Source organism: Amblyraja radiata, chromosome 3 (genome assembly GCF_010909765.2).
Source record: "Amblyraja radiata isolate CabotCenter1 chromosome 3, sAmbRad1.1.pri, whole genome shotgun sequence".
Lineage (NCBI taxonomy): Eukaryota > Metazoa > Chordata > Chondrichthyes > Rajiformes > Rajidae > Amblyraja > Amblyraja radiata.
In genome coordinates, this window is record NC_045958.1 from 118,913,451 (window position 1) to 118,925,264 (window position 11,814).

The 11,814-nt window shown below is 41.4% G+C and overlaps 1 protein-coding gene across 8 annotated transcripts in view; it reads left to right on the forward strand.

The window, feature by feature from the left end:
- Window positions 1-11,814, forward strand: part of zfyve16 (zinc finger FYVE-type containing 16) — a 67,985-nt gene that overhangs the window by 55,615 nt on the left and 556 nt on the right. For all 8 annotated transcript variants that reach the window (XM_033018730.1, XM_033018722.1, XM_033018724.1 and 5 more), the window contains 6 exons: window positions 1,904-2,054; window positions 2,145-2,225; window positions 2,672-2,834; window positions 5,271-5,376; window positions 7,021-7,197; window positions 10,224-11,814. The exon at window positions 10,224-11,814 is cut by the window's right edge and continues 556 nt beyond it. In XM_033018730.1, the coding sequence (XP_032874621.1) occupies window positions 1,904-2,054; window positions 2,145-2,225; window positions 2,672-2,834; window positions 5,271-5,376; window positions 7,021-7,197; window positions 10,224-10,385 (840 nt within the window). In that variant the 3' untranslated portion in view covers window positions 10,386-11,814. The remainder of the gene's footprint in view (window positions 1-1,903; window positions 2,055-2,144; window positions 2,226-2,671; window positions 2,835-5,270; window positions 5,377-7,020; window positions 7,198-10,223) is intronic.

Below are 11,814 nucleotides of genomic sequence, written 5' to 3' on the forward strand. Positions count from 1 at the left end.
TGTCTTTCATAAATTACAACTCCTCATATCCTGTCGCCTGAATTCTGACCTGCGAAGACTCCTATCTACCCAGCTGACTCAAGGGCCTGTCCTACTTACGCAACCTTTTCGGCGGCTGCCGGAACCCATCATAGGTCGCCGAAAATTTTCAACATGTTGCAAATTCAGCGGCGACCAGAAAGACGCTGCGACTCTTTGGGTCACCTGTATGGTCGTGAGAGGTCTCCAAGTCACCCAAAGAGTCATAGCATAGAAATTTTCGGCGACCTATGACGGGTGCCGGCAGTCGCCGAAAAGGTCGCGTTGATTTGAGAATTAAGGAACAAAAGTTTAGGGGCAACATGAGGGGGAACTTCTTTACTCAGAGAGTGGTAGCTGTGTGGAATGAGCTTCCAGTGGAAGTGGTGGAGGCAGGTACGTTTTTATAATTTAAAAATAAATTGGATAGGTATATGGACGGGAAAGGAATGGAGGGTTATAGTCTGAGTGCAGGTAGATGGGACTAGGTGAGAATAAGTGTTCGGCACGGACTAGAAGGGCCGAGATGGCCTGTTTCCGTGCTGTAATTGTTATATGGTTATATGGTTATAAGTGGGACAGGCCCTTTATACAAACTTCCTATTACCTAGTGCAACAACATATTCTTTTGCAGATTTCTTCTGCTTTCCACCTAAAAGGGTCCTCCTTCTCACTGAGCCTCAGTACACACGTGACAATAAACTAAACAGAAAGCTTTTCACTATACCTCGGTACACATGATAATAAATTAAACTTATTACCACCACTATCTGATGAATGAACCTTCACCCCTGTTTGCTGTATTCTTCGATAACTATCACTGCTTCCCTTCTTATTGCCTGTCCATTTATACAATGCTGCCCCATATCTCTAAACATCCAGCACACATGGGGCGGAGTGGTCGAGTTGCTGCCTTGCAGCGCCAGAGACCCGGGTTCGATCCTGACTATAGGTGCTGTCGACAAAGTTTGTACGTTCTCCCTGTGATCGCGTGGGTTTTTTCTTGGTGCTCCGGTTACCTCCCACATTCCAAACACGTGCATGTGTGTAGGTGATTTGGCTTCTGTAAATTGTCCCTAGTGTGTAGGATAGAACTAGTGTGGATGGGTGATTGCTCGTTGGCACGGATTGCGTGAAGTGCCTGTTTCCAAGTTGCATCTCTAAACAAAACGAAAAAAACTAAACATGGCCTTGGGCTATAAAAATCTCTTGAAAATGTTGTCTTTTCACTTCTATTCAATCAGATTATACCTATACATTTAGAAAGAATAAACTGCAGATACTGGTTTACAAAAGTGTTGGAGTAACTCAGTGGGTCAGGCAGCATGTATTGCCGCCTGACTCGTTGAGTTACTCCAGCACTTTGTGTCTTTTCTACACCTGTATGTTTGATGTTTGTTCCTTTCTTCCTTGTGTTTAGTCAGTAAATATCAATATTGTTTATTATGCAGACTTATGCCCCTGTCCCACTTAGGAAACCTGAACGAAATCTCTGGAGGCTTTGCGCCCCACCCAAGATTTCCGTGCGGTTCCCGGAGGTTTTTGTCAGTCTCCCTACCTGCTTCCACTACCTGCAACCTCCGGGAACCGCATGGAAACCTTGGATGGGGCGCAAAGTCTCCGTTCAGGTTTCCTAAGTGGGACAGGGGCATTAGTCTGATGCAAACAAAATTCCAGCTAGTTTTCTTAATCTGTTCACAGTCTTAATATTTTCTGAAACCTCAATTGTTATTTGTGCATCATGTTTTTTTTAAATTTACTGTCTCTAACCTCCTGTGGTATAAAGCAATTTGTCTTCTCATCTATTTTGGTTTAGAACATTTATACTGGTTAGAATTCACTCTTACAGAGTATAATTTAATGATTGCCGGTTTCCCTTTTTCAGGTCATGAAAGTAGTAACCTCTTCAAATGAACATGTGATTACAATGGGAACATGCTTTAGCCTGGATGCTGATTCACACTTGGTCTGCATTCAAAATGATGATAAAACTTATCAAACGCATGCAAACACTATTGCTGGCAAGTCCAGAAAAGGTATCTTTTGTGTTTTATTATTTGCTTTGGTTGTGAAATTCTGCAATAGTGTTTATTGTTAAATGATTTGTGCTTCTTCCTGTGCTGCAGTTACAGGGGCCTCTTTTGTGGTGTTTAATGGAGCTCTGAAAACAACCTCAGGATTTATCGCTAAATCCAGTTTAGTGGAAGGTAAGACAAAGAAAATTAAATACAAAATGGTTGATAGCATTTCAGAACATAACGGAAATCCATTTCAGAAAAGATCGTTCCTATGCTAGTACATATAATTGTCACCATGTCAAATTGTATTTTGAATTGCTCCTTAATACATGCAGTTAGTTATTAACGTAATACAATAGGCTATTATCCAATTCAGCTGATTCCTAATTGATACAGATAACTGCTAACATCAATGAAACAGCAAGGCCAACATGCTGATAAATAAAATTTTTTTTTTTTTTTAAAGATTGGGTCAGAAATTCCTCCAGAGGATATTCATGCTGTCCTGTATTTGTTTTAAAAGTTGTGTTGTAGTTTTGGTTCAACTTAATGGTCTGGCCTCTGCTTACTGCTCTCTGGACCAGAAACGTTGCAGTTATTCCCATTCCTTTAATAACAGCAATTTATAATTTCAGATGGACTTATGGTACAGGTAACTCCAGAAACCATGGAAGGATTAAGACATGCTCTAAAGGAAAAGAGAGATTTTCAAATAATTTGTGGAAAATTGGATTCGGATGACAAAAGAGAATTTGTAAATATTCAATGGGTAGATGGTGACGAGCCAGTGAACAAAGGGTATGATTTTTTTAATACCATTGCCTTTTGAATACTAACATATTTATCCTGTTAAATATTTTTTGTTTAAATGACTGTCAGAGTATGTCTGTAGTGTTCCTGAAATTGGTTATACCCTTTTGAACAGATGTTGTTCAGTTTCAGAAACAGTAAACCCGCAGAATAAATGGATCACACCGGGGATGGGAGGATGGAGTCCGTTATTGCAGATTGTCCGCTATAACTGAGTGAGGGTGGTTAAAGTTTAACCGAAGAGCCGGGAGGGAAGAAACGCAGCTTAGGGGGGCGGTTTAAACAAGTGGGTGTGCAACGGGAGCCACTGTTTGCTATCAATATAGATGTCTGTTATTTTGAGGGTTTACTGTTTCAAGATCTGACTACTTCTAATACTGTCGAGGATGTCTTCCAATCTGATTTTGTGGGTTGGGAGCGGTCGGGCAAATGTGGGACTCGCAAACTCTACCACGGAAGGCGAGGAGGTGCTTGACTGGGTGTTAGCATTTGGAAAGTGGGGTGCATCCTGCATTCGTGTACGTTGGACATTTTCATGCCTCTGTACATGGAGCTGGGATTCGCAGTGCCAACCCAAATGTTCTCCATCTTGAACCATCATGGGTCAGAGATTCCTAGGAATTGGAGACATAATAATAATAATAATAAATTTTATTTAATGGGCGCCTTTCAAACATCTCAAGGACACCTTACATAGTATATCGGAATAACATATAATCGGAATATAACTAGTAATAAAGACATCACAGAGACACAAATTAAAAACAGGATTCAATCCAAAAACAGAAAATCAAAAACACAGTGTGAAGAGGGAGCAGCGGCAACCAAATCGTGCCAGACATTGTCAGGACACGATACTGCAAACCTGAGCAAAAACAAAGTGGTGGAGGGACTCAGTGCGTCAGGCAGCATCTCTGGAGTGAAATGGACTGAACACTTTTTAGTTTGGGTCACGTTTGAAGAAGGGTCCTGATCCAAAATGTCAACTTTCCATTTCCCTCCACAGATGTTGCCTGACGCACTGAAGTCCTCCTGCAGTTTTCTGCTATCCCCAAGAGTTGGCAGGGTTTGCATTTTTTAGGACCATTTATGAATGTGCTGGAATCTCTTCCCTTGTCCACATGGTAATCTTGTGCCACAGCAGAGCTTGGAACAGTGTATCTGTTTGTAAGGTCTGGTATCAAGCATTAAGAGACAGATGTTTAGGGGTAACATGAGGGGGAACTTCTTTACTCAGAGAGTGGTAGCTACGTGGAATGAGCTTCCAGTGGTAGTGGTGGAGGCAGGTTTGTTTTTATCATTTAAAAATAAATTTGCTTACCACTAACTTATTACAGTCAAGGAATTTGCGCATAGAGTCATTGAGTGATACGGGTCCTTTGGCCCAACCTGCCCACACCAGCCAACATGTCCCAGCTATGTCAGTCCCACCTGTCTGTGTTTGGTCCATATCCCTCCAAACCTGTCCTATCCATGAACCTGCCTAACTGTTTCTTAAACGTTGGAATAGTCCCAACCTCAACTACCTCTGGCAGCTTGTTCCATATACCCACCACCCTTTGTGTGAAAATGCTACCCCTCAGATCTTTTCCCCTTCACCTTCGACCCATGTCCTCTGGTACTCTATTCCTCTAATCTGGACAAGAGACTCTGTGTATCTACCCGATCTATTCTTCCCATGATTTTATACACTTCTATAAGGTTACCCAGTATTCTCCTGCACTCCAGGGAATAGAGACCCAGCCTACACAACATGTATCCCTATAGCTCAGACCCTCTAGTTCTGGCACCACCCTCGTAAATCTTCTCTGTGCCATTTCCAGCTTGGCAACATCTTTCCTATAAAATGGTGCCCAGAACTGAACACAATACTCTAAATGCGGTCTCACCAACGTCTTATACAACTGCAACATGACCTCCCAACTTCTATACTCAATACCCTGACTGATAAAGGCACTCCCCAGAGTCCTACCATTTACTGCCGATGTTCGACTTCCCAAAATGCAACATCACGCATTTCTCTGTATTAAATTTCATCAACCATTTTGCCCACCTGGCCAGTCGATCAAGATCCTTCTGCAATTTTCCACCACTATCTTCACTCTCTGCTAAACCACCTACTTTTGTATCATCAATGCATGGTGCAATGTAACAGGTGGAAGTAGAAAGAAGATGATTGACTCTTTTGTCAGTTATTTATTGTAAGCTTTGCCACAAAGAACATAGCCAAATGTAACCAAGCATTGTGAGTGCTGAATTTGGCACATTTGTGGATATAATTAGACTAAAATCAGGCTTGATATAATTTTGTATTGAATGTGCATCGTTTTTTTGTGAACTTTTTTGATGTACAATTTGATGCACGATATATTTTTTCTTTTAATGATTATTGTAATCTTTAATAACACTTTATTTTGCTTTTAGCATTCTAAGTCCTCTTGATGGACGGTCCATGGAAAATATCCCTAGCAATAAGATCTTGCAGGAAAATAAATTTGAAACGGATGGCATTATTGTTAAGTGTACTGAGGTCAGTGGATTTTTTGATTGGAACCGTGTGAGAAAGTCCATTTTGAGAATAAATAATGTATCAATTTATGTATTTTTTAAAATTACTTCCACCCTCAAAACAATTATGTATCAAATTACTAAATATTCCAGAAAGCATTTTATCTTGAAGAGTATACGCAACTAAAAAGAGAGTAAAACATGAAAATAGCAAATTTGCTTGTAATTTTGCTGCAGCTTCAAGGTATGGACGCTGATTATTTTAAGGCAATATGAGCAATAATATTGAAGCTGATTACAATGCAAATATGCTAAAAGTTTTATATAAAAGAGTTTTACTCCCAGTTTTAAAGTAGATGTGGCAAGTGAAATATGAAACTTGGCCGCTGAGATTAATATATGAATAGTGCAATGCTTTTCATAACGTTTTTTCATGACAGCGTTAAAACCTACAACACAATCTAATTACGTGATGCCTTACTTAGAACTTTCCAGTTATGGCAGTGTAAAGTGGTGGACTATAGAAATCTTTCAATCAGCTTTCTATTATAATTGAAAGAAATTCAAATATGCTCAGCCCAGATTTTGAATAAAGTTGTTCACAAAACTCACTTTTTAAAATATAATCGCCTCTTGCCAGCTGCTGATGTCACAATGCCCACATGCCCACCAATCCAGGCCCACCTGACTCCTGGCCCCGCCCACACGCCGCTGTGGATTAAAGGCGCAGAAAGATCGAGAAAGTTCTGCAGAACAAACATTCTACAGCTCCGTTCCGCTATAGGATCTTTGTTCTTCAGATCTCGGGGCAGCGGCGCCTCACGTGCTGAACCTTCTCCTCACCGTCGGCGCAGCTCGTGAAGCCCCGCCCGCTTGCGCGGTCATTCCAGCTGTGGGTTTCCAGAGTCAGAAGCCGCTTCTCTCTCCTCATTTGGCAGCCCACTCACTCGCCAGGCTCCCCACCACCCCCGCCCCCCTCCTCTTCTCACCTCCTCCCCTCTCCTTCCTCCCTCTCTCCCCTCTCTTCTCTACCAAAGATCCTATAGGATCGCAATAGGATCTTTGCTCTCTACCCGTCACAGGGGACGATCGTCTTTACCCTTCCCCCCCTCCACACCGCTCCAAACCCTCCCCTACCCCCTTCCCTCCACCCCTCCCCTAGCCCCTTCCCTCCACCTCCCCCTCCCTTCCCCCCACCTCTCCTCCTCCCTTCCCCCCCCCTCTCAGCCCCCCTTTCCCCCTCTCTCTCCTCCCCTCTCTCTCTCCTCCCCTCTCCCATCTCTTGCTCCCCCCCTCCCTCTCCTCCTCCCCTCCACCACCCCTCTCCCACTGTCTGTTGCCCTTCTGTCTCTGTCTCTCCCCATTCAAACTCTGCCCTCACTCTCTACCCCCCCCCCCCCCTCCCCTCTCTCTCTAGGCGCACCTGCGAGGTGGGGGCTATGCGTCAGTTGATAGGGCGGTTATGGGGTAAAAGGAGCAAATTAATAATGTTAATATAATATCAAGGGGGGTAGTAGGTGTGTGTGGGGGTGGTTAGTGTGTGTGACGCCGCATGCCGCCCCGCCCCGCCCCCTCCCGCAAATGGGCGTTGGGGGAACAGACCCAACGGGTCTGCACTTGGTCTAGTAATCATTAAAATTAATGAGTGCATTTAATATCATTCCAGGTATTCTATTTGCAAAGGAATCATGATCCACAGAGTCCCACCATTCCTGCTGTGCAGATTCAACTGAGCAAGGAGATTGCCACAGCTTGCTGTGCTGCTCTCTGCCCACATCTGAAAGGCTTAAAAGAAATTGGAATAAATAAACTGAGTCTCAGGGTCTCTCTAGAAACTGATAAGGTAAACAAAACCAAAGCATCATGCAATTGTACTTTGATTTGGTACTGGTCTATTATTGCCATGTGTAACTAGATGCAGCAAAAACCTTGTTCTTGGCTGCTATTCAGGCAAATGATGCAATTCACGAGTAGATCATTAGAGCAAAAGAGTGTAGGACCTAGTATTAGAGCTAAAGAGAGAAAGTGCAGATTAAAAAAAAATTGCAAGAGCATCAACGGGGTAGATTTGAAGATCCGGAATTCATCTTTCTAATATGAGAATTCCATTAAAGAGTGATAAAGAGTTTCAATATGGCTGTATATGCTTTCAAGTTTTTTTAATCTTCTGCCTGACAGATGAGGAGAGAAGAATGAATGACCAGGGTATGAGTGGTCTTTGATTATATTGGCTGCTTTTCCTGTGTCAGCGTGAAGTATTGATGGAGTCAATGAGCTGGTTTATATGATAGACTGGACTGTGTTTACAATTTCTTGCAAGTCTTAGCCAGAGCAGTTTAGTTCAGAGATACAGCTCGGATACAGGCCCTTCGGCCCACCGAGCCCACACCGACCAGTGATCTCCGCACATTAACACTATCCTACACACACTAGGGACAATATACACTTATACCAAGCCAATTAACCGACAAACCCGTACGTCTGGAATGTGGGAGGAAACCGAAGATCTCGACGAAAACCCACGTGGTCACAGGGAAAACGTACAAACTCCGTACAAGCACTGTAAGGTAGCAATTCTACCTCTGTGCCACCGTGCTGCCCTATCAAGTTGTCATACCAAGCTGTGATACATTAGGATAGAATGCTTTTTATGGTGGATCCAGATAAATTGTTCAGAGGCATTGGAGACATGCCAGATTTCCTTAGTCTGGTGAGAAAGTAGAGGAATTGTGTGCTTTTTCGCCATAGTGTAAATGTGTTTGGACCGGAACATACTTTTGGTGACATTTGCACGTAGGGCTTTGAAGCTCTCGACCATCTCAACTTCAGCACCATTGATACAGAGTTACTGGAAGTCTGGAATTGTTGCACCTTTTCTTTAGAAATGTGCATTTTTAATGTTTGTGTGCTATCTATATGTAAAACATGACAATACCTATCCAGTTATCAATTGCAGATTTTGTGGACTTTTGGATGAACTGAAATGTGCTGAGGAAGGGACTTCCACCCATTTAGATACATAATTAATTTTGGCGTTTCCTTCTTATATATTGAGTTTATACTCGGCTGTTGAAACACTTGTGGATCCAGTAGCTTCACAGAATTCAGAGGTTATAGCACAAGAGGTGGAGGACATTCCGGCCACTGAGGCCATAACAAATCTTCATAAGAACAATTGGTTATTCCCACTCCCCATTTCCCTGCAAATTCTTTCCTTTCAGGTATAGAACACTGCAGGTACACAAAAATGCTGGAGAAACTCAGCGGGTGCAGCAGCTTCTATGGAGCGAAGGAAATAGACAACGTTTCGGCCCGAAACGTTGCCTATTTCCTTCGCTCCATAGTGGCTGCTGCACCTTCTGAGTTTCTCCAGCATTTTTGTGTACCTTCGATTTTCCAGCATCTGCAGTTCCTTCTTAAACATAGAACACTGCAGCACAGGAACAGGCCTTTTGGCCCACGATGCCTGTGCCCACATGATGCCAAGACCTTATCTGCCTGCACAGAATCCATGACCCTTCATTCCCTGCATATCCTTGTGGTTATCCAAGAGTCCCTTAAATGCCACTGTCATATCTGCCTCTACCATTACCCCTGGCAGGCCATTCCATGTTCCTGTGTAAAACAAAAAAATAAACATCTCCTTTAAACTTGGCCCCTCTCTTTAATACTTGATATTTCCATCCTAGGAAATAGGTTCTGACTATCTACTCCATCTACGCCTTTCATACTTGTATTTACATTTATCCACGTCTATGAAACTGTACACTTCTACCTTAAACACAAAGTACTTAAGTAACTTTTGGTCTTTTTGTCCATCACCTTCATTTTATGTCTCCTGGTTGTTGTCCTTTTCTCTGCAAGGAACAGATTGTCTCCATCTTCTATCCCCATGATTCCAAATACCTCTATCAGATCTGTTTGTATCCTCCTCTCTTCTGCGGAAACAACCTGAGCTCTTTACTAAAGTTCCATATTAGAATAATTTTAGTCAATCTCTTCTGCACACTCTGTAAAGGTTTTGCAACGTTTAATGTGTGGTTCCCAGAACTGAACACAATAGTTCATTTGAGGCTGAACCAGTGTTTCATAAAGTTTTGTCATCAATTTTTCTCTTGTACTTCAAGCCACAAGAATTTCAGAAGTATGAGAAGGGATCTCATTGAAAACTGCCAAATAATGAAAGGCCTAAATTGAGTGGATGTGGATACGATGTTTCCAGTAGTGAGAGAATCTAGGACCAGAGACCAGAGCCTCATAATAAAAGGACATACCTTTAGAATGGAGATGAGGAGGGATTTCTTTAGCCAGAGGGTGGTGAATCTGTGGATTTCATTACCACAGACGCTGTGGAGGTCATGACATTGGGTATTTTAAAAGCAGAGATTGATAGTTTCTTGATTTGTAAGGGCTTCAAAGGTTACGGTGAGAAGGCAGGGAAATGGGGTTGAGAGGGGCAAATAGATCGGCCATGATCAAATGGCGGAGCAGACGATGGACTGAGAGGCCTAATTCTGCTCATATGTCTTATGGTCTTATTTATAAAGCCTTACATTCCATGTGGAATTTTAACATGTCTCAGCCCTATCACTTTCAATGACTGTGCACATACATATTCATATTTCTGAGTTTTTACACCATTTTAGAATTATGACCTGATTCATATTTGCTCATCTCATTCTTCCTACAAAATGTACCACTATTTCTCAGCATTAGACTTCATCTGTCCCCAATCCACCATTCCATCAGTTATATCTTGTTGGGTAAATCTTCCATAAATAGCCAGAATCATACTTTGAATTTGTCATAAGCATTTTCTTGAGACTTTTGAGTGCATGATGTTTGTGGGTATTTTTCTCTGCATTGCAGGTCGAATACCAAGCAGGGTCAAGAGGCCTGCTTCTTCCACATCACTACATGAATGATCTGGATAATGCATTAATTCCAGTCATCCACAATGGAAGCTCTTATGCTAGCAGTGGTCCTCTGGAGATGGAGTTATTTTTCTTTATTCTGGAACGTCTTATCTGAAGAGGAAAGAATGTATAAAATCCCTGGAGATCCCATCAGCCTGAAGTAGTGTTGAAAATTGCACAAAACGTACAAATTGTCTGCTCTGAATTCTCTCAAGGATGTGGGGTCTGTGTCTGCAGCGTAATGCCATTCGGAAACCTGCGTGTGTTAGATGGTACAGTCCACTTTGAGAATTTCAGACATGAAATCCCCGGGCTCCGAATGATACGAAGCTCCAGCTGTTTTTGCCCCCATTTTTGATACTGGCACTACCACAATCTTTTCAAAGTGAAATAGAGACCAGAAGAGCATCTGGTGCTAATGTTAAATCACATCAATAACTAATGTACGTTAAGTTATCAATGCCAAGGTGTTGCTGAATGTTGGCGGAAGACCGAGTAATACGTTCACAGGTTAACTGATTCAGCAGCGTTTGAAGACACTTTCAATTAAAGCTAATATTTTTTTTTAATATGTTGTGCAGTAACTGAGAAGGAGAGTGAATTATAAGTTAAAACAATTTGGATACAATGGGACATGCATTGTGTGCACAAATGTATACTTTAATTCTTAATGCCTTCCAAAATGTCTTGTAGCCAAAAATAGATGAAACAGAAAGGAAACAATGCATTCCTAAAGATTTGCACAATGCTCATTTTATAAACTGAAGTTTGTGAAAGGAAAATGTGTGACCACAAACAGAATCTTGATTCTATTTTAATAGGGCAGCTAAATTTATTAAATATTATTTGAAAATGTGAAGAGGAGCACAAGCATGGACAGATTTTTAAACATTGCTCTCTGGAAGTTGTGATGTTGGAGAGTTTAAAAGCCCTTTAAACAGTGAGTGTCCTATATCTGAATTATCCAAGTTCTGCTTATGATGTTACCATTTTCACTTGCAAAGTAATTAAAAGGTCATGTGATCAGTTACTATTTGGCAAATATTAGTAATTCATTTGAGGCTGATCTCTCTTTACTCTGTAAAACATAAAACAACGATGCCCACTCTGCAATAGATATCAATGAAAGAAAATAAATCTGCCAGCAGTATTACTTTTGATGCAGTAGGTTTCTTTCTTGAGTATGAACAATTCAGGAAACCATATTAGGAATGTTATATTCTCCGTCAGCATATTTTATGCATCCGAAATTCCTTTGCGGGGATCTGAACCAGTTCAAGAACTAATTACGCTCTTTAATAAACTTTGGGTACAGGAACTATTTTTCCTATAAAAGCAACAAATAGAAATGTTTTCATAGACTTATTTACACAAGATTTACACCGATATATTTGCACAATAACAGTGACTTTATAACTGAAGTTTAGATTTTCAGGAATGCTTCAATCATTGATAATATTTCCTGCATAATTATCTTTCTTACCATTTTTTAAATTTTTTATAAAATGTGGTAAAAATATAATTTCAAGTAAGAGTTATGTAAG